The 23145-nt window shown below is 39.9% G+C and overlaps 1 protein-coding gene across 2 annotated transcripts; it reads left to right on the forward strand.

Annotated features, from left to right (window-relative positions):
* LOC131245306 (uncharacterized) lies at positions 1-22210 on the forward strand. 2 transcript variants are annotated; one of them, XM_058244667.1, is made up of 19 exons: positions 4-430; positions 2238-2312; positions 2454-2604; positions 3241-3309; positions 3426-3598; positions 4166-4303; positions 4450-4575; positions 11920-12018; positions 13598-13721; positions 13884-13947; positions 15040-15094; positions 15185-15309; positions 16808-16881; positions 17471-17520; positions 18529-18615; positions 18764-18814; positions 18917-19000; positions 21311-21361; positions 21897-22210. In XM_058244667.1, the coding sequence occupies exons 1-19, from the start codon at positions 77-79 to the stop codon at positions 21978-21980; spliced, it is 2034 nt and encodes a 677-aa protein (XP_058100650.1). In that variant the 5' UTR covers positions 4-76; the 3' UTR covers positions 21981-22210. The 2 variants fall into 2 exon arrangements, 1 of the variants encoding a protein (XP_058100650.1); XR_009170823.1 differs by lacking the exons at positions 17471-17520; positions 21897-22210 and having other exon boundaries at positions 1-430; positions 21311-21325.
* Positions 22211-23145: the final 935 nt, after the last annotated feature.

Here is a 23145-nt window from a genome sequence, read left to right on the forward strand (position 1 = left end):
ACAAGTAAAGAAGTAGGATTTTATTTCTCTTCGAACGGGGAACAGCAGCAGCTGCCATTTCTCCTCTTTGAAGAAAATGGCGGGTGCATTGCTGCGCTCGCTCTGGTCTTCGACCGGAAAATCCCTCTGTTCATCTTCTACTCGATTCAATCCTCTCAATACCTCATCTTTCCCTCACATCCCGCCTCTTCTCCGGAGCTTTTCTGCATCGGCGTCCCCCGCCTCGCTCTCCTCCTCTGCTGCTGCTGCTGCCAGCAGCTCCTTGGACCCGACCCGGCTCCGAAACGTGGCCGTGATTGCCCACGTGGACCACGGGAAGACGACGCTGATGGACCGACTTCTCCGCCAGTGCGGGGCCGACATACCCCACGAGCGTGCCCTCGACAACATCTCCCTCGAGCGCGAGCGCGGCATCACCATCGCTTCCAAGGCAATTGATTCTCCCCTTCAAAACCCTTGTTATTTTGTTTTCTCGATCTTTAACTTTCCGTGGTTGTTTCGTTGTCTTTGCTTTAGAAGTTGGATGACTGCGATGAGCTGAATTCGAGCAATGGATTGATTAAAATGAATCAATAAGAATTCTAAGAAATCGAGAGTTATCGGGGGACCGCACGATGTGGTGATCCACGCCGTTCATCAGAGTAAGCACTGCTATGGATGGGCTGCATGGCAAATCACCATTGATCATCTATCTTCAATGCCCACGGAATGACTTTCAGGAACAATCGTCCACGTTCCGACGTATTTTTGACCTGTGAGGACCCTTGATTGATAGTATCCTTTCCAAGTGGTCCATCTATGGAGGGGCCACTGGATAAGCGGTGTGATTGCCATGTGGTGAAGCACAAGGCATGAGCAAATAACAACAAACGATGCTAGCAAATTTGTGAACTTTGTGCCGACCTGTAAAACTAAGGCGTGGACAAGTTGTGAACTTCGTGCAGACCTGTAAAACTAAGGCATGGACAAATTGTGAACTTTGTGCAGACCTGTAAAACTAAGGCATGGACAAGTTTCAAGTAGACTAAGATGGAGGCGATGCCTGCTCTAAGCAGTAAACAATATAAACAGAGGGCATCGGATCATTCTCGTGAATCTTCAAAGACGGGCTTTAGTTGGTTGTAATTCTTTGAGCTTCAGCTCCCTACTGAATAAAATTTCACCACCTTCCAAAAAAAAATAAAAAATAAAAAATCTTGTGATTCTTAGATTGCAACTGGGCATTTCTCCATGGCTCTTCATGCGTCTCATTCTCATAATTTCTCCTGCAGTGGTGATGACTTTCTAGTGTCATCATCATCTTCTAAGCCTTATACCAATTAATTGGGGTTGGCTATATGAATTCTGTTCTGCCATTCCACTCTGGCCATAACATCAGTTCGACCATAGCTCATCAAGTCTGTTCTTACTACCTCCACTCATACCTTTTTTTGGGCCTTCCCCTGGCCCTTTTAGAGCCTTCAACTTGTACCAACTCACTCCTAACCGGTGCAGTTCTTGGTTTCCATTGCACATTACTTTCTAGTGTCCTTCGGGTAAAACTCTAGTGGAGACTTAGAAGGTCATAACTATTTTTTTTTTTTTGTTTTTTTTTTTTTTTTATTTTTTATTTATAAAATTTATTTATTTATAAATTTTTACATGTCAAGGTCTCTTCTGTTGGCCAGTTAAGGTGCACCTAGCAGCAATTGGTATTGAATTTGATTCTTCTTCTTCTTCTTATTATTAGGTGATAGAGAAGCTAGTTTTTCACATTGTTTGCTATGATTAATGGGTTTAGCTTTGTTTTCTCTTAATTGGTGATCTGATATGATTCTATTAGTCAAAGACTAGAAATTTCAATTATCCACACTGGGTTGCAAGTTATGGTTACTGTCATAACATTTATGCTTTCACCTTATGAATGTTGTGTAAGATACAAATAGTTGGATGGAAAAGTTACTTTTGTTATCTTCACTCGGTTGTTGCTGTGATGGTATTGGAACTTTAGGATGATATCCTCTTTTCTTTTTGGTACCGAAAGGCTAGACCTCTTAGTTAATACTTAATGATAATTAATGAGGTGTTTTTGTTGTGCTGATGGTTTTTGGCAGATGGCATTACCCATTTGACAGAAAGCACAATGACTGGGATTTTATTTATTTAGTAGCTGAAAAAGTTTCTTGAATCTTGATTGCTTGCTGTTTCTGCTGCATTTTCTACATTGATTCTTGATTGTTTCTTCTCTCTGTTTACAGGTCACTTCTATCTCATGGAAGGAAAACGAGCTAAACATGGTTGATACTCCTGGACATGCAGATTTTGGCGGTGAAGTATATAAATATTAAATGATCCTTGATTATTGCAGATTTTGGACTTCTTTTGGAGCAGTGACCTGTCTCTATAGTTTAATATTTTCTAAATAATGCTAAATTAGCATAATCTTGAATTGTTATTCCATAATGAGTATACAGGTTGAACGGGTTGTCGGCATGGTTGAGGGAGCAATTTTAGTTGTAGATGCCGGTGAAGGGCCCCTTGCACAGACAAAGTTTGTTCTTGCAAAAGCTTTAAAATATGGATTACGCCCAATTCTCCTCCTCAACAAAGTTGACCGGCCTTCAGGTATGGCTTCCTTTTATATGTTGATACGTTTCATGTTCACATTTCAGATAAGTTATGTCGCTATTCATGCATGTGAAGTACTGGCCCATACATGTATTATTGGGTTTATCAATTAACATTATAGGCCCTGATGCATAGGATGTCTATAGCATTCTGGCATGCCCAGTCCATTTAATGGGGTCCACTGGCCAGAGATTCAGACCATTGATCTGATGGCAATCCCATGTGTGGACAATGCCTCACAAAACTTTCAGATTGGGAGACCTAACCGTCCAATATTTTGCCTTTTTCTCCAGACCTTGCTTTATTTTGTTCTCAACCTTCCATGTATCAGACTGATCAATGTGTTTGAAGATTCCAATTTGGAGATTCTTGCTATCCACCTTCCATGGTGGCTCATTAGATCAACGGTCTGGATCACCAAACCATGGTTCTAACTTGCTGGGACTGAGCAGATAGGGGCATCATTTGCACCAGGACCCTATAATACCTCATCGTTTGAAACATTAAATACAAACTTAAAGAAGGGTTGTCTTATCCTTATGAATGTTATTATTTTAGACTAGTAAGGATGTATTTTTATGAATATTATATTGTTGCGGAAGTACTGATTGTTCATGATCTTCCTCTGTGAAGTTTCTGAAGAGAGATGCAATGAGGTGGAGAGCCTGGTGTTTGATCTTTTTGCAAATCTTGGTGCTTCAGGTACATAAAAGAATATTGGGCTGAATAAAGGTTCCACCATGTGTTGTGGTTCTATTGTTTATCTAATTTCCTATTGGAGTTCTATCTAAGCATTTCCTTTTTGGGTTCTGGCTCAGAGGAACAACTAGACTTTCCAGTTCTTTATGCATCTGCGAAGGAGGGATGGGCTTCCTCCACCTTTACCAAAGATCCTTCTGATGATACCAGGAATATGTCAGAACTGCTTGATGCCATTATAAGATATGTCCCTCCACCAACAGCAAGCCTTGAGACACCTTTCCAGATGCTGGTTGGTATAAGAATGTTGTTGACTGATGTTAAGCATCATTTCTTGTTGAAGTATTAGAGTTCTGTGGTCTTTATTTTGTGTCATTTTACTTTGATTAGTGAAGAAGTGAGATGTATGCTATTCAGAAAACAATATGCTGCAACTAATGTTATTGTCTTCTAATCATGAAACTCTGGCAAACATTTTACTCTTGTTATTGGCTGATGTGACAGTCTTTTTTTTTTTTTGTTGGAGTTCTAAATTGATAGACTTCTCTGGTCTTTACCTTTTTATCATTTATGTTGACCTGGGAAGAACAGAAATAGTCTAATTCAGAAAAGAATGTGCAGCAACTAATGTCATTGTCTGCTAATCCTGAAATTCTGGCAAACAGTCCATTAGTACTTAAGATAGATGTTTGGCAGGCTTTAGGCAAGCTTCCTCTTCTTCACAATACTAGAGATTCAATAAGCAAGACATGCATCTTGGACCCATTGTTTTCTTATCTGTGCGGAGGAAGTTTTTCCTTTCCTTTTCATTTTCTTTTACTTGGGAAAATTGAAGAAGATGCTCGACAGTACCATGTAGGTTTCCATGATGGAGCGTGACTTTTATCTTGGTCGGATACTGACTGGGCGCATATCTTCCGGAGTTATTCGCATTGGTGATAGAGTACATGGCCTCCATAGTACAGATGCTGGAGTACAGAAAATTGAGGAGGGAAAGGTTTGTTATTGTTGCATATTACCAGAATGCCATTGAATATCTTTGATCCTGTTAAAAATGACTGCTACTCTAAAAGATTAATTATATCCTGTTGCCAAGTTAAGATGATTCGTATTTATGAATAGCTTGTGAAAATATTCATGTAGGTTTTGAAACTTATGAAAAAGAAGGGTACAAGCATGGTTCTGATTGAAAGTGCTGGTGCTGGAGATATAATATCAATGGCTGGTTTGACAAGTCCGTCAATAGGGTACACGGTGGCAAATGTGGAGGTAAGCAACAACATGTTATTTCCTGCTTTTCCACTGCAAGTTTTCATCTTTCTCCTTATAGTGGTCACTTCACTCCACGGTTCAGAGAGTAGTTGATTCCGCTACTCTCACCTCCTTGACTTAGTTTTTTGTGTCAGAGGTTGTCTGGCTGCTATGGCATCATTTGAACTTCCACCACCAGCTCAGACTTTCCTCATAAACATAAAGTTCGGAATAGCAAGAACAAGTTACAACACAAAGGGATTTTTTATTTTTTTATTTTTTTAATGATTCTTTTCAGTTGGCCAAATGTTAGATCTAATCTATAATCTATTACATCCAATCTCCATGAAGTCGCCCCATACAAATTTTTTTTTTTTGAAAATTAACTTGTATTAAAGGTGCTAAGAAAAACAAAAGAATGGAACCGCTGAGAAGGCAGCCCATTAGAACAAGAGAAATGAAAAATCGATTTTGGTCCCTTCCAAGTGGGACGCCCATTCAGCAATGAGACATTTAACATAAGAAGAAAGTAAGTGGGATGGCTTCGCTTCGTTCTGAAAGCATCTCTTGTTTCTTTCAGTCCATAATGTCCACCAAACTGCCAGAATTCCAGTCCGCCAGATCCTTGATTTAAATTTCCCTAGTCTGACCCCATGCCAAGCTTTAAGAAGAGTGTCCACATCCTTAGGGAAGACCCAACTGACCTTGAAGCAAGAGAGAAGGGCGCACCAGACAGAGTAGGCCAATGGACAGTGGATCAACAGGTGGTTTACCGATTCCTCCGAAGACATACAGCATAGGCAGACATTAGGGATTGTCATTCCTTTTTTTCCTGAGATTGTCCAAAGTCAGAATTCGGTTGTTCCCAGCCAGCCAGCCGAACACCTGAAGCTTTGGGGGTACGGCGTAATTCCAAAGGAAGTGAGGATGGTGAGATGGGGCAGATACGTTGTTGGCAGATAGAATTCTATAGAAGGATCTCACCGTGAAAACAGAAGTCTTGTCATGTTTCTAGATAATGCTGTCATTGCGGCCTTGATTGATAGACGCTGCCTGAATATACTGCAGCAGATCGGCGAACTGCGCAACCTCCCAGTCTTGAAGATTCCTTCTACGGGGTATATTCCATACTGGCTTATCATCTATGAGGGAGTAATAATCTGCTATGAAATTGGCTGTCTTACTCGCCACCCGAAAAATAGAAGGAAACTTATCTTTCAACGGTTTAACCCCTATCCACGTTTCTTGCTAGAACTGGATGCTGTCTCCCTTGCCCACTTCAAAACTGATCCGACGGGTGACCTCTTCTTTCATCCGGCTAATATCTCTACACATCGCGGAGGTCCTATATAAAGAGGAGTTAGTCGTCCACCAACCTCCAATCGAACTCCCATACTTTCCTTTAATGATAGTGTTCCATAGGCTGTCCTTTTCAACTCCAAGTCTCCATATCCATTTACCTAACAGAGCCCGATTCATCGATCTGAGGTCTTTTATGCCAGCTCCACCATCTTTGAAGGATTTGAAGACTTGATTCCAATTCATGAGGCTGAACTTCTTTCTGTCTTCCATGCCGCTCCATAGAAAATTGCGCCTGAGCGTGTCCATAGATTTAAGAATCGCGACTGGGCAACGGAAGAGAGACATAAAGTAGGTTGGAAGGTTGGACAAAGCTGATTTAATAAGCGTTAATCTGCCGCCCATGGAAAGGAAGCGACATTTCCATCGAGCTAGATGAATGCGGAAACGTTGTAGGACTTTGTCCCAAAGCTGCTTTTTAGGCTGGCCATCACATAAGGGAAGACCGACGAAGAGAGTTGGGAAAGATCCCACACCGCATCCCAAGAGTTCAGCTAGCACCTCCTCCTGCGGCTCCGTATTGACCCCAAATAGTTTGGATTTGGATAGATTCACCTTCAGCCCCGCCACCGCCCCATACAATTTGTCCCATGCTTAATTTAAATAGTCATTTTTATGGTAGCACTTGTGTATAAATTTGTATAACATTTTTTTTTTAAAAAAATAAAATTATAGAACTCTAAAATGTAGAGTTCTATAATTTGGTGGATTTGGGGGGTGTGAACTTCACATGGTCGAATGGTCAAAATAATGCAAATAATGTCAAGGCTGGATAGGTTTCTCATCTCTCTGGAATGGGTGGAAAGATTGCCGCTTGTGTCTCAACATGCTCTTCCTAAACTTGTTTCAGACCACTGCCTTATCTTATTGGAGGTGGAGGGGAATTGGGACTACAAACCTATCAGATATGAGTTATTGTGGTTAGATATTGAGGGCTTCCCTTCGATGTTCAAATCGTGGTGGTGGTCCTTTGAGGTTTAGGGATATGCTGGTTTCATCCTAGGCAAAAGATTGAAGCTTCTTAAAAGAAAGATTCTGGAGTGGGAAAAAGATATGTCGGGGAAGCAGCTAGTTGAAACCGACTTTATGCTTAATTCTATTCAAGCTCTCGATCTAAAAGCAGAAGGTGATGCTCTTTCAGATATAGAAAAGTATATGCGGTCTAAGCTAGCTCAGGATTATGGCAATAGGATGAAAGAGAAGGAGATCAAGTGGAGGCAGAAATCTGGTGCAACGTGGCTTAAAGAGGGGGACAAAAGCATTTCTTTTCCCCACAAAATTGCTAGTGCTTGGGCTAGAAACAACAAGGTTAGCAAAATTGTGGTGTGTGATGCAAGGATCGAGGAAAAGGAAAGGGTGTGCAAAGAGATTGTCAACTTTTACAAATCCCTATTGAAAAAGGAAGGGTGCAAAAGACTGTCTTTGGATAATCTGCATTTCAGTATCTTCTCTAGTGAAGATTCTTCATCGCTCGAGTGGCCCTTCTTGGAGGAAGAAGTTAAACAAGCAATGTTCTCTATGGGTAGAGATAAAGCTTCGGGCCCAATGGTTTCCCGCTAACATTTTTTCAAGAGTTTCGGGACATAGTTAAAGGTGATCTGATGAATTTTATGCATGAGTTTTTCACTAGGAGCTGTCTATCATTAAAATTGGGGCCTCCTTCATTGTGATTATCCTGAAGGTTTTGAGGGTAGACAGATTGGGAAACTTTAGACCGATTGGTTTAATTGTAGGGCCTTATAAATTCTTGAGAAAGTGCTTGCTTTCAGGTTTCGGGGGGTTTTAGGAAGTGTCATCTCAAGGAATCAAGGGGCTTTTATAGAGGGGAGACATATCTTGGATAGAACCTTCATTGCTCATGAGTGACACAAAGCGGGATTAAAAGGAGTGGTATGGAAGTTGGATATCGAGAGGGCATATGACCACCTTGATTGGAGCTGTTTGGATTACATGCTAGGAAGGATCAGTTGTAAAGTGCTGTGGAGGTAGTGGGTCAAGGAATGTATTAGTTCAACTAGGTTCTCAGTTTTGGTTAATGGATCCCCGAACAGGTTCTTTAAAACCTCGAGAGGAATTAGAAAAGGTGACCCACCATCCACGTTCCTTGTCATTGTTATTGTGGAGACTCTGGGTAGGATGCTTTCTAAGGGCTATGAAATGGACTTATTTGGTGGTTTCGAAGCAGAAGTTTAGGCTCTCCGATCTCTCATATTCAGTTTATGGATGGCACTTCTATTTTGCGATGCGGAAGAGGTGAAGGTTAATAATTCGGGCATGATTGTTAGATGCTTTGAGGTAGTTTTAGGGCAAAGGTTAATTTGGCTAAGTGTGATATGCTTGGAGTCCATTTGGGTAAATGATGAAATTGGGCGCTTGGCCGGTTTTGTTGGTTGCAAGGTGGGGACTTTCCCCTCTTCTTATTTGGGGCTTCCCTATGCTTAGGTAAGCTGGCTAAGGATCTTTGGGATAAGTTTGTGGAAAGATTTGAGAGGAAGTTGACTGGATGCAAAGGGATCTGTCTCTTAGGGGCGGATCACTCTCATTAATGCGGCTTGTCAAACTTGCCTCTTTGTTTTATGTCTTTATTCAGGTTTTCGATGATAGTCCTTGCTCATTTGGATACGTTGAGATGCTTTATGGGGGGACTTAGATGGGAAGAAAAAATTTCATCTTTTGGAGTGGGACGAGGTGTGCAAACCTTATGAAGAAGACGGTGCCAACATTTGTAACTTGAGGCTAATGAATTTAGGGCCCGTTTGGCCGGTCGGAATGGAAGGGACTGGATGGTATTGGAAGGGATTGGAAGTTAAATCCCGGGATTGGCCGGGTATGCCAAACAGAGTCGGTGATTTGATCCCAATCCCATGGATCTTAAGATAGTACACTCACAACACTATCATTCCCTTTAAATCCCATCCAATCCACCCTAATCCGTTCAAATTTGCCTTAGATGTGTTTGGTTGGAGGGATTGGAAGGGATGGGAAGGTTTAATCCAGGGATTGGCCGGTTGTGCCAAACAGACTGGATATAGCAATCCACGGATATAGCAATCCCATGGATCACAAAACAATCCACTGACAACACCATCATTAACGAGAGATCCATGCCATCCACCCTAATACCATTCAATCCCTTCCAATCCACCCGGCCAAACGGGCCCTTAGCTCTTTTGGGCAAGTGGTGGCGGCGGTTTGGGGTGGAGAAGGATGCTCCTTGGAGAGAGATTATTGGAGTGAGTATGGATGTTCTGAAGGGGGTTGGTGGACTAGGGAGTCCTCTCTTTATAGGGCATTGGTGGTGTGGAAAGGTATTTCAAGCGTAAAAGCTAATTGCAAGGAAGGAATGGCCCTTTTGTTTGGGGAATGGAGAGAGTATCAAAATTTGGGAAGATGTATGGAGGGGCGACATACCCTTTCATATCAGATTGCAAACATGGCCCCGAACTGAAGTGTCACGGGTGATCGCTGCTATAGTTATAGTGATGAGTTGGTAATGCAAGGGCATTTTCACACTGGGCTCGAGTGGGGTGGCTTGTGGGATGCAAGGGCACACTCTGGGTGGGCGGTCCGTGTGAGGCGAGTGGCTTGTGTGAAGTGGAACCCATGTGAAGTGGGGCCTACGAGGGGGGTTCGGCTGAGGTCCTAACACATGGGATGTGGGGCCTGGGCTATATAAAGGGATTGATTCGCCTCAGTTCGAACTTTTAGAGCAAGTTGTTAATTGTCCTGCATCAAAGTGGTATTAGAGCGGGAGGTCTCGTGTTCGAGACTCCTCATCGGGGGTGATTAATGCAAGAGCATTTTTACACTGGGCTCGAGTGGGGTGACTTGTGGGATGCAGGGGTACACTCGGGGTGGGCTGTCCGTGTGATGCGGGCCCCACCCGTGTGAGGCAGGCGGCTTGTGTGAAGCGGAACCCATGTGAAGTGGGGCCCACGCAATGTTTTAAATATTGATGATATCGGCCGATATATACCACGATATTTCTTGTATCCCACTTGTACGATACGAAACACACCAATAGTGGCATATATACTACATGTTCGATCCGGTGAGCATTTTTTATTTTTCGATCTTTTTTTTTTTTTTTTTTTGTAAATCATGTTAAATTAGTGTCAAATTGTTACAAATCCATGTTTTATCATGTTTTGCATGAAAAATCATGGATTAGGAGCTTTGATTTTGAGATTTGGAGAAGGACCAAGTTGCAGAAATTTGAAAAAGATTAAAATTTTCCCAACTTCTAGCAAATCGGTTGCAATTTGTGTCCAAACACAAAATCAAACATGTATGTAACCTGATTTTGTGATTCTTCTTTTGCTTTTGACTGTATTGCTTGTGTTTCCACACGTCTTCTTACATTTATAAATTATATGAATAAACTTTGAATATACTTGCATCAATTCAGTTAGACAATGCATAGATTAGGACCCTATATAAAGAAAACCTATTATGTGCACTTGTTTTTTGTAATGTTTTGATTTGTAAGTGTGTATTAATGTCTTTTTTTTAACAATCATTGAAATTTCATTGAAAAAATCGACCAATATCCAATGTTTCCCCATGTTTCCAACAACAACGATACATTATGCGATACAACTGATATATCCCATGCGATAATCGATACTTATTCGTATCCCAAGGGTGCGATATGTAACGCGATACCGATATTTCAAACACTGGGCCCATGAGGGGGGGTTCGGCCGAGGTCCTAACCCATGGGATGTGGGGCCTGGGCTATGAGATAAAGGGATTGACTTGCCATGCTCTATCAGTTTGAGCTTTTAAAGCAAGTGGTTAATTGTCCTGCATTAGTTGGTGGTATGGGCCTCGCCGCGCCGCCGTTACCTTCATTACAATGAGCTGGACGAGTTCATGGCTCTTATGGACTGCTTGCATTGTTGAAGACCTATGGTTAATGAAAGCGATAGGATCGTGTGGTCTAAAGAAAAGTCGGGATGCTTCTCGGTTAAATCATTCTATTTCTTACTTCATAACGGAGGGGAAGTGCGTCTCAATATGAGTCACGTGTGGCATTATGGAGCTCCCCCAAAGATCGGAGCTTTTGGGTGGGTGCTTCTCGGTTAAATCATTAGTTGGTGGTATGGGCCTCGCCGCGCCGCCGTTACCTTCATTACAATGAGCTGGACGAGTTCATGGCTCTTATGGACTGCTTGCATTGTTGAAGACCTATGGTTAATGAAAGCGATAGGATCGTGTGGTCTAAAGAAAAGTCGGGATGCTTCTCGGTTAAATCATTCTATTTCTTACTTCATAACGGAGGGGAAGTGCGTCTCAATATGAGTCACGTGTGGCATTATGGAGCTCCCCCAAAGATCGGAGCTTTTGGGTGGTTGGTAGAAAGGAATTGATATTTTACTATAGATAACCTCAAGGAGCGCTCTATGGTGATTCCAAATGTTTGTCTCATGTGCACATCCAACACTGAGTCAGTTAACCATGTATTCATCCATTGCCCAGTCAAGTTTGGGCTTCTATTCTATCTGGATTCAATGTCACTTGGTCTATACCTCTCAATGTCGGAAGTTTATTTATGGCTTGGCATGGGATGCCTTTTTGCAAGAGTCTTAGAGCTGTTTGGACGCTTTATCTTCTTGCTAGGTTGTGGTCAATTTGGGGAGAAAGGAATGGGAGATGCTTCGGCAATGAAAATAGGTGTGTTGAGTGGATCGTGTGTAATGTTTCGCTTCTTGTTGCGGAATGGGGAATGGGAAAGGGCTGGGTGCTCTAGTTGTATTCTTGTTTTCGGTCTTTTGCTTTTGTGCTTTCTTGTCTTCTTTAGGGCACTATCTCAGCACCTCTTTTAATGAAATCTTTTGTTATCTCTCTAAAAAAAAAAGGATATGGTAGAACTCATACTTTTGTTTCAGATTGAAAATTTCTTATGTTTTCTACAGAGCATTCTGCTTTTGGGAAGAAAAAAGTTCTACTATTCTCTGGTAATTCTGAACTTGCTGATGAATTGATGATCACATCTTTCAGGTTATGACTGCACTGCCCACTGTTGAATTAGATCCCCCGACCATTTCCATGACTTTCACTGTCAATGATTCTCCATTGGCAGGACGTGATGGGACCCATGTAAGTGGCAGATTTTTTATTGTCTCTGTCAACTAACTATTTGATTAGTGTAATCTGTGTAGAATATCTGATATTGATAAGGTTCCTGCGTGTTAATAATATCTGTTTCTTCTTGTCATATGTTTATGAGTTGAACTCATGGATCTGATTTGAACAAGTGGACAAGAAATCAAAGATTGCAATAGTGTACCTCTTAAGATCTGGACCTGAAGCTTGACCTAAATTTTAGGGGCAGACATCCTTTTGCCCGTGCTTTCATTTGCCAAGCTTATGCTTTCAAATCTATGACATCAGTTGGCAGGAGTCTGCTGTTTGGTTTACATTGATTGTACCTTTGGCAGGCACTGCTTTTTCCCTTTGTTCAGGAAATGGCTAATTAGAGAATCTATGAGCTGTATGTTTACATTTATACTTAATTACCTAGACAAATTAAATAGATATGTATACACATATGCATGTTCGAAATCTAAGGCCAAATCCTGCCAAACAGGTAATTCATCTTACTTATTGGTTGTGCTTCTGGGATTCATTTTTGGTAACAGTACACCGTATGTCCATAATACGTGCATTGGCCTATTGTTTAATGGTCACCAGCTATGTTTTTCTTCTGGAGTATTTTTTTTTAGACTCTCTATCCAGTGAATCTGTTTTGGCTGTGTCACTTGTTGCAGGGAGCTCTTGGGAGTGTCTCTGCACTTGCAGGGAATTACCTTAGATTAGGGAAATGTTCACTGGTGAAAGAATGAAAGATTTTGGAACAAACCTAACTGCAAAATCTTAATTCATAGGAAGTTTTGCAGTTGCTGCACCCTATAAATTATAATGATTGAGATGCCCATATTTCAGTGGACAGCTTAGTTGACAGAAGGGACAAATGGTCTTTCGGTTTCAGTAAGTTCCTCCCAAGCATTTTATTGAAGATTTACTTGTCGAATACTTCTGAGGAAACCTATCCTGTGCAGTGTGCACAATGATTATCATATGCTTCTGCATCAATAGACATTCATTGATCATTCTCTTTTGGTTGCATTTGTAAGAGGAATGCTTCAACTAACATTTGTTCTGTTTGTTGTAAACTTCATTATCATCATCTAACAATTATCCCAACTAATTGAGGTTGGCTACACGAGCCCTGTTTCGCAATTCCACTCTATCAAGGACCAAATCCTCATTTAAACCATAGGTCACCAAGTCTTTTCTTACGACGTCCACCAAAGTCTTGAGTGATGACTTCCAGTTGAAATTGCCATGAATTGTACAAATATCTTAGAAGTTTGAATAGAAAAGGCATGCCAAAATTTAAAGAATCCTTGCCAAATGTTTTTCTTTCTTTATATAATTACACTCCTAAATTGCTTGTTTTCCTTTGGGAACATTGGGTATGTCAATTCGTTGTGCATGCCATATCTGATTTTCTGCTGGGTCATCCCTGGGACTTCCCACTGTCCTGAAATTTTTAGTTTTGTATTTCATTATAGGGTGGAAGCTTCTGACTTGAAGAACTAATGAATCATTAAATTGGTTTGTTGCCTGAGCACTGGTTTCCACATGTTATTAGCTGATTTCCTTAAATTTACAGTTGACTGGGGGGAAAATTGGTGATCGGCTGATGGCTGAAGCAGAAACAAATCTTGCCATAAACGTTCTTCCAGGCTTGTTGTCAGAGTCCTACGAAGTACAGGGGAGGGGCGAGCTACAACTAGGTTTGTCCTCCGAGAATTCCCTTTTCTCCCTGTTTATACCTCCTTGACTCGTTGAGTTTGTGCGAAGAGCTACTTTTTAGATTTACCAAATCTGTGAAGTTCATTGACTGCTCTAATACATCAGTTTAGTTCAGTTATGTTGCTTGCACTTTTGAAATTCAGGTATCCTAATTGAAAACATGAGGCGTGAAGGGTTCGAGCTTTCTGTTTCACCACCAAAAGTGATGTGAGTTATTTAGCAAGTTAATGGCGCCCATCCTTTCCTTTCAGTTTCATTTTTCCTGTTCATTTATGAGTTTCAGCATTATGTAGGTGTGTTTAATTTGTATGTTCTATTTACTGCAGCATTATTTTCATGCTTCAAAGTTGTAAAAGAAACCAATTTCTTGCAGATTTGTTTTACATATTGCCCAGATTTGCCTATTTCATCATACGGGGTTGAGCTTTACACCCCCAGACTCAGTTCATGTCTCACATTGAAACCTTTGTGAAATTAACTGAGAAACTCCTTCCCCTGGAAAACATGAGAAATGATGATTCAACGATTGGATTTTCTTTATCTGGTTAACTCTGGGGAGATCCAATGAAGAGCCTGTTTTGTCTTTTGGGTGAGTGCGAATAGAAAATAAAAGGGTTCAGAGTGGTTTTAGACAGTAAGTTGGAGCAACTCAAGTCTTAGACCTTGGAAGCATTCATGATATTCTGAGAACTGAGTCTTGATTTGAACTATGTTTTGAAAGATTGAATGTATCCTGAGCTACGCTTCTGTACTGGCTGAGTCAAGTTCACTTGGATAGTTTGGGGCAAATTCATTGAGTTTTTGTACCATTAACAAAAGTACCTAGCTTTGAAAAACGAATATTTGCGTCTTTTCGTCCTTTTCATTATGCTGAGATGTGAAAATAAACTCATTTGGAAAAAAAGAATAAATTTTATATGGAACAACTCCTGCATTGGCTGAGTCAAGTTCACTTGGATAGTTTGGGGCAAATTCATTGAGTTTTTGTGCCATGAAGAGAAGTTAAAAGTTAGTGTATTGTTGTCATTTTTATTATGTTGAGAAGTGAAGAATAAACTCATTTAGAAAAAAAGAATAAATTTTATATGGAATAATGGCATTTAACTTCTCTTCACATCAACATGTTTTTTATAAGTATCCTATGGAACAATGACATGCTTCCAAGGATCTGCCTTTCATGCTATGCAATTGCTTAGTTTGGTCTATTTTCTTTTCTTTCATTTTCATTTTGTTTTGTTTTCTTCTTCTTCTTCTTGGGTAAATATGTGGTCTGAGTGGTCATTCTGATCATTGAATCAGGTATAAGACCGAGAATGGTCAAAAACTTGAGCCACTGGAAGAGGTGACCATTGAGGTATTCAAATATGCAATCACTGGTCACACATAAAAGTAGTTACTTTTTCATAAGCAGTTGGAAATGTTCCCCGTCATCTTTGTATTTCAGGTAAATGAAGAGCACGTCGGACTGGTTATGGAAGCACTATCACATAGGCGGGGCGAGGTTGTTGACATGGGTCCTGTTCCAGGGAATGTTGGCAGGACTAGAATGTCTTTGACTTGTCCATCGAGGTTGGTCTTAATTTTGATTTTGTTTCTCGTTGTCTGTTGAATGCTCACATGGTTTTGTGAGTTACAAATTTAAATCTACAAGTGACAAGTCCTATTTATAGGTGGCTGGTTGCCATTTGTTATTAAATTAGCCATGGTTTAATTTATAATTTCTCATTCTCCATTCCAAATTTGACCAATGTTTCTGATACTTAAGCTGCCAATGGTAAATGTATTTCTGCATGTCGTTTGTTGCAATACTCTTTAGTGCTCTGCCGTTTCTACTGTTGTGGTTGAATCCCCTTCCAACAAGCGAGACAAAATTGTGATCATATACCAGTTTTCATGTGGAATTTTGGATAATGAATATAGAAGCCACATCCACAGACTAAAGAAGGGATCAGTCTGTCAAGGGAAATTGAACTAGGCCTACCCTTACCAGTTAGGACTTCAGCAAGATCTTGTGATGAAATGTCTAGGGAATCCTAACCAACCACAATGTTGTTATAGTGGATATATGTGAGCTTATTAATTCTTTAACTCTCTGGCCAGTGGATTGTGTGTGAACATATAACTTCCTTGGTTCTTTCCATGGTTTCGTCCAACTTCTGTGAAGGTGTGGGAAACATCTGTTCTAATAATGTCAGGAAGCGGAAGGGTCTAGCAACTAGCAAGCTCCTATATGAACACAAACATGAACATTGAAGTATTATATTTTACCAAATATAAATACTTCAATGGTTTTAACTTGATTTTGTTAGTCTGCAAACAATACAGATATTAATATGTAAGTATCTAACAATTTGTTTATAAGAACTCACATTGTCAGACTTATTTTCTCATTACCTATTAAAAAAGAATTTACATTGTTAGACTTACATAGAATCTGAAATGAACCTCAAATAGTACAGGGTTGGAGATAAAGGTAAAGAAGAAATAATGTGACTTCTTGACTCGCCTTCTCTTATTTGTTAATCGTTTACATAGATTGTGCACATTGTTCATTTATATTTGATATGAAGGTTATCTGTGGAAAAACCCCGAATGTCATTTGTGTAGTCCACACTCATGTATTTTTCATTAAATGAATCAAATAGAACTGTAGCTCGGTCAGATTTCCTACCTACTCCTACTGTGTAAGATGTCTAACATTGGCTCAAAATTCCTTGAGGTATCGAGATTTATTTCAAGGCTTCATGTGTCTAAAGAAGCTACATTCATATATTAACACTTTCAGCCCTTGCCAATTTCATTGAATAATTGGAGTGAACATTCATAAAAATATCTGCTTATCTAACATTTGTTCTCTTTTGAAGAATCATGAGTGCAACATGTCACTCTTTTTTCTTGAATTTTGTTACTTTAACGTGTTTTGTAATATTTGTTTTCTTCAATCCTTACAAAATTTATGTTCTCTTATAGCTGTCTGCATGGTTGTCCATGTTTTTGTATTCAATCCACTCTATCTTGTGTCTCGTTGCAGAGATTGCTGATTTTTTATCTGGCTGCATGCTTACAGGGGCCTAGTTGGTTATAGAAGCGTGTTTAGCAGTGATACACATGGCACTGGATTTATGCATCGTGCTTTCTTGAGTATGTATTCTTGTTCTCCTTTGTCTTCATTTAATTTTGCTCCGATATGGATCTGTGGACTCAATCAAAAGTGTAAACTACTTACTATTTTTCATAAATGTCTTTGAATGATTTGCATTTCTGAAGTTAAAGTTGATGTAGAGATGTCTTGAACTCTAATATTCATCAGCACTCAATCTCCATTGTATTACAGAATTTTCCTTCAATGCAAGGTTCTAACATCCCCATGTAATGCATATTTTTACTACATTATCTACTTCAATACAAGAATTTTCCTTCAACGCAAGGTTCTAACATCCCCATGTAATGCATATTTTTACTACATTATCTACATCTTGATGAAGTATAGCTCACATTCATCCGGGTCTTCCTTTCTTGCTTTGTATATGGATGCTATTTATAGTTAGATTCATCATTAAGATAGTCAAACTGAATTGGGATCAGTTGATGGGCTCACCCCACTTTGAGAATTTAATGTTTACTATCATTGCTATTGTTCTTTTTCTCCCCTCTAGTTTGTTGGAACATGATTTTATGGTGGGTTCATGATAATAACAGCTTAGTGGATCTTGTGTTATAATCTTTGCAGCCTATGCAAAATATCGAGGTCCTCTTGGAAATGTCAGGAAAGGGGTATTGGTATGTCTCTCAGTTGCCTTTTCAAATTATCTAGCATCCAAGATCTATTTAGTTGCTTCAATCAAGCATAAGGAAACAAGGTTGAGATTTTACTGCACACTTCAGTGGAAGGCATGCCAATCCTTCCCGTTGCTTTTGAAGTTCATGAATGGTGCATGTATCGTACTTGTTTTTGGAGGGTTCTTGGGCTATGCAAGTCCTGGGCATAAGCAAGAAAACACTTTTAAATATTAAATGCAATTATGCTTCTTGGCAGATGTGAGCATGTGAAACCAACCATGTCAACCTTTTAGCTCTGGACGTATCGGTTTGGTCCAACTGCTGATCTGGTTTGACCCACGTCTGACCATGGTGTCTACTTGAATTATTGTTAATGAAAGATAAAAAAGGAACTAAGAAAAGAAGCGATGAATAGTATGTCTGGTATTTAATGGAAGGTTGTAGCTTTGAGCTCTATCAAGGCGATCACACATTTTGCTGAGAAAACAGATGACCACTTATTGACCCAGCTTTTTGGTGACCTGGTCTGTTTCTGTTGCCAGTACTGGTCCAAACTGGTCTATGTCCAGTTGATCAGGTTTTAGAAATCTGAATCACATATTCCGTCTTTTTTTTTGAAAGATACTGATTTTATTCTAGGCCAGAAGAAAAACAAAAGCCAAAAACAAAGGAAAAAGGAAAGAATACAAGATGCCAGTAAGGCACCAACTCTGAATCGCATATTCAGTCGCTTTTGTATTTTCTCAACTGCAATAGTGCAGTTCAATTTATCTTTCAGAAAAAAAGAAAAGAAGAAGCAATAGTGCAGTTCAATTTTATTTTTTTTTTTGTTTGTGAAGCTTTCAGCAGAAGGGATAACCATACTGTATGTGTAAAAGAGGATAACCAATTACCTTTTCTTTTAATCGTATATTATAATTCTTCTCAAGTGATCAAACCTACAAAGAGCTCAACTTTCAATTGCTGTTTAAATGAGTCTTCACTTTCTTAATCTACTTGGTCAAACAGGTATCCATGGGCAACGGGATTATCACATCGCATGCACTGATGAGTTTAGAAGCGCGTGGAATTCTCTTTGTATCTCCGGGCATGGAGGTTATTTTCTTAATATGACCAGTACTGGATTCTTTTTGCTTCATATTTTCATGATCTTGAGAAATGGGGCATACAGCTTAGTTCCTAACATGCATATTGAGTTAAAATGTGTTGACTTTTGTTTTCTTTTTCCTTTTATTATACACAGACATATGACGGCATGATAGTTGGCGAACACTCTAGGGATACTGATCTTGACGTAAGTAGGAAGATTTTTGAGTACCTTTCTTAAAGTGCTTACCTGTGCTCAAATCTAATCCAATGAGCATTATTGACCTTTCCATTGATTGCCATGCTATAGATCAACCCTGTAAGAACAAAAGAACTGACAAATGTGCGTGCTGCGGGCAAGGATGAAAATGTGCGGTTGTCCCCGCCTCGTCTGGTATGTTGTCGAACATCTTTGCTTGTGGGATCATCATTATCACCAAATTTATTGTTGCTGTTGCTACTGCTGATGCTCCACTTGCTGTATCATCACCACTCATTATTATTGTTGATACCACTGGGCACTGCTGCTATTGCTGCTGTCGCTTCTGCCAGTACTGCAACTGCTGCTAATGTTGCTCAGGCTGGCAATGGGTCAGGTAGGCCCATGGGCTGGCTGGCCTCACTGCTCCGCTTAGTCAGGTGTGGGTGGCACTTGTGAAGTTGCAGGTTAGGTTTGGGCCTGAAATTGGGGCTGAAACTTATACAACCATACCCAACCCACTTACAAGAAGCTTCTAAATAGTAACAGGAGGGTCGAGTCCCTAAACCTCTCATTCAGCACTAATGGGTCTTGAAATGAGCCCATTGAGTGAGTGTCCAGTTGATCGTGATGTGGCCCTAATAATTTGTTTTACGGGTTGAGCTGCAGGCTCAAACTCTGGACTTATTTAGTAAACAGGTCGGGCTTGGGTTTCAGGTCATCTGTTGCAGCTGGGGCTTGAGTTTGAATTTTGGGCCCATTTTAGTACACAGGTCAGGCCCAGCCTGACTACAACCATGATCAAACCCGACCAATTGCTACATATTACTGTTTCGACACTGGTTAAGTTCCATTATGTTTCCATCAGGCAACATTTAGCTTTTGTTTGGGAGACGCCTAAAAAACGAGTTCATCACATTTTAAATTACAGCAATTATGTATTAGAGATCTTGATCTCTAAATACATAATATAATGAGAGCTGTTTTTTATATATATATATATATATATATATATATATATATATATAATGAGTTATGCTAACGGTAATTTATATTGGAGATCAAGATCTTTATTACAGAATTACTGTTAACTAAAATGGGATGAACACATTTTTAGGCGTGTACCAAACAGGGCCTTCTATGTAGGAAGTAGCAAAATTATTCTATACGATCTATGCTATATATAACAGGGTAGCAGAGAAACTGCCATTAGTTTTGGATGAGACTAAATTTGCCTTATTTAAGGGACATGGAAGGGTTTTTAGAAAATAACAAAGTATTTGGGTAGATTTAGACAGGTACAACCAATGGACCGTGTGTTGCTAGAGGCTTGACTCTTTTTACAAGGAAAAAACTTTAGTACTTGGGCAAGTAAGATGGTTGATATGCGGGCACTGAGAATTTGTATGTGGAAGATTATAAACTGAAATCAAACCATCCAAATTGTGTGTTTCGATACAGATGGATCTTGATTTGATTTTCTAACTGGCTGATTGGTGATATTTAATAGATTAATTATTATTATTATTATTATTTTTGTTGAAAGATGGTGTTATTTAATTGATGGCTGAACAAAACCAGCCAATTGTCGAAAATCAAGAGATAAATGCTTATTAATTGGATATGTAGAATTTCAGATACTTGCCTTAATCTGATTTGCACAACTTGGAGGGGTTGATTGAGCTATCGTATGCCACATGTACAATGTCAAAGTGACCTACTTTTGAAACCTACCTACCTAATGTGGTTCCCATAAGTTGGGAGGGGCTGTTTGAGCTAATGTGTGCCACTTGCAGAATGTCAAAGAGCTTGAGTATCAACCCTCGCACTCTGTCGGAGTATTAAAATTCTTTCTACAAATCGTAATCTATTACTTTGCGACAAACCATTTCTTCTCTCTCTCTCTCTCTCTCATGGTTTGCAAATTGGATTTCTTGTATTGAATTGTTCACCACCGATACATGATGCACGAGCCATACCCTCTAGCTTATATAATGAGAGCAAATTCTTCTTTTTGATGATAGTTGTGCTCTTTATTTAATTTGACAGTCTGAGACTAATATAAGAGGGTGGTATCATTTATCAATACTTATATTAGCATGCACAAACTTCACTACATACAAATTGAAACTTATAGGTGATCCAAATCTAATGAATCTGCATTATACACATAAAACTACTTTATGCATACCATCAAGATTGCAAATTTTCAACTCTGCTTATGCCGCTTCTTAGATGCTCCCATTGATCAGATTAGAAATTTACAACTCCATTTTAGCGTGACCTCCCTTGAATTACAAACTTGCAACCCTTTTTATACTGTTTTATGTCAGCGTGCATGCCTTCTCCAACTAATCTAAAATGAAGCAGGATAGGAGATTTTTTTTTTTTTTTTTGGTAGGAAGATGCTCTCATGAATCTAACACAACATCCTCATTTTTATTTTTTTTTAAAAGAAAGAAAAGAAAAGTAAGTTTTAACTAGTTACAACCATGAGTTGTGCAGATGACTTTGGAAGAAGCTATTGGGTATGTTGCAGCTGATGAGCTAATTGAGGTAAGTGTTGAATTCAGTTCAGTTGGTGATGGGTTACGGTATATGCTCATGCATGGTGAGGTGATATACGTCAGATTGGTTTTCCTTTGGACTGACAAACCTCATGTGGGGCCCACCTTTTAGTGATCCTAGTTATTTATATGGTGGGTTGTTTGGTCCATGGGAGATTGAGTTCCTTTGGCCTGACAAACCTCATGTGGGGCCCACTGTTTAGTGATCCTAGTTATTCATTTGGTGGGCTGTTTGGTCCACGGGAGATTGAGTGGAACCTCTTACCCTGTGGAAGATTACAATGGTCTGGCTGGGCCCCTTTCGATATGGATAAAAGGGTTTTAATTGCCTATTTCCAAATCTGGGCATGGCCTATGAAATGGTGGGACCTTCCAGATGAGCAGCTTAGGCAAATCCTTAGGTGCAATCACTGGTTCTTAATAAGACTGCTGGGTCTTAATAAGAAGAAGCCATTTCTTCGATGGAGCATCATGTATGTATTACCTCTATCATTGATATTCACAAGTAGTGTGTTGGCTTGCAGGTTACACCAAAAGCTGTGCGGTTGAGGAAGAGATACCTTGATGCGAACAAGCGAAAAGCAATGAGAAATAAGCCCAAGGAATGAGGACGATGCCCTCAACAATTTTGTAACCTTATCATTATTCTTTTTTACTTTTGAATTTTACCACACTGTAGTATTATTATGATGAAATTTTGATAAACGATTGTTCTTAAAAAAAGGAAAAAACAAACAAACAAGAAAACAAACTTCAGTTGTTGAATTTTAAAAATAATGCATGTGGTGAATAGCTATTACATTCATGAAATTATACAACGGTTGGATTCTCTATTCTGAACTTTGAAATTGTTATTTATTTATTTAGCTAGAGGCATTATAGAGTGCTGAGGCAACAGAATGTGAGAAGTGTCTGATGCACCGTTATGTATGCATGGAGCCAATGGTTCGGTGGAAGCATCCGGACAGTCTTCCTGTACTGACGGTCTCCACTACAATTTTCAAGTGGGAGTGCTCCTGGAGATGATACTGTAGATCCGTCTCTCCACGGAACACACGTGGAGGGATAAAGTGACAATCTGGACCGTAGATTTAGTGGGACCTGTCTTAGATGGCCCTTGTACTGAAAATCAAGTATGTCTCGACTAATTAGCCATCCACAATACAGTAAGATGGACGGTCCAGATTGATATGTTGCCTTCTACGTGTGCATGCAGAAATGGCTCTACAATTTCATCTCCTTACCCATCTCGTCTCAAAAGAATTGTATCGTCCGGTTCTAAGCACATGCTTTATTTGTTTTTTTTTTTTTTTTTTGTTAGCTTGTTAGTACACCCACTGTCAGATCACACTTCACTGTTAGCCACCCCCACTGGGGAATCGATGCCAAGACCTCAGTGTGAGGTGACGGACGGTACGGTTTTAAACCTCAAATGGCGCCCACCCAGATTGACCAGAAGGCAAAAATCTCTTAGACGTCCGTTCGTTGATCGAATGTAACTGTTGCTGCATTTCGTTCATCGATGTCCGCTTGTAGGCTACCAACTGAAAGGTTAAAGAGTGTCCTGTCTAGGAGCTTTTCTAGACATGATGCAACCAATGCGGGGCCCATCAGACTAAGGGTTTACATCATTGAGAAATGAGACTCACTTGTACATATTCAAGGATACTGAGGACGCTGACCCTCGGTTTACGGATATTGAAAGAGGAGGGGCTGTCCCTGGGCCTCTAATGCGTGTATTTTTTGGCCCCATTGTGGATGGACGACAACCCA

The sequence above is a fragment of the Magnolia sinica genome, chromosome 5 (assembly GCF_029962835.1).
Source record: "Magnolia sinica isolate HGM2019 chromosome 5, MsV1, whole genome shotgun sequence".
In the NCBI taxonomy this organism is placed as follows: domain Eukaryota; kingdom Viridiplantae; phylum Streptophyta; class Magnoliopsida; order Magnoliales; family Magnoliaceae; genus Magnolia; species Magnolia sinica.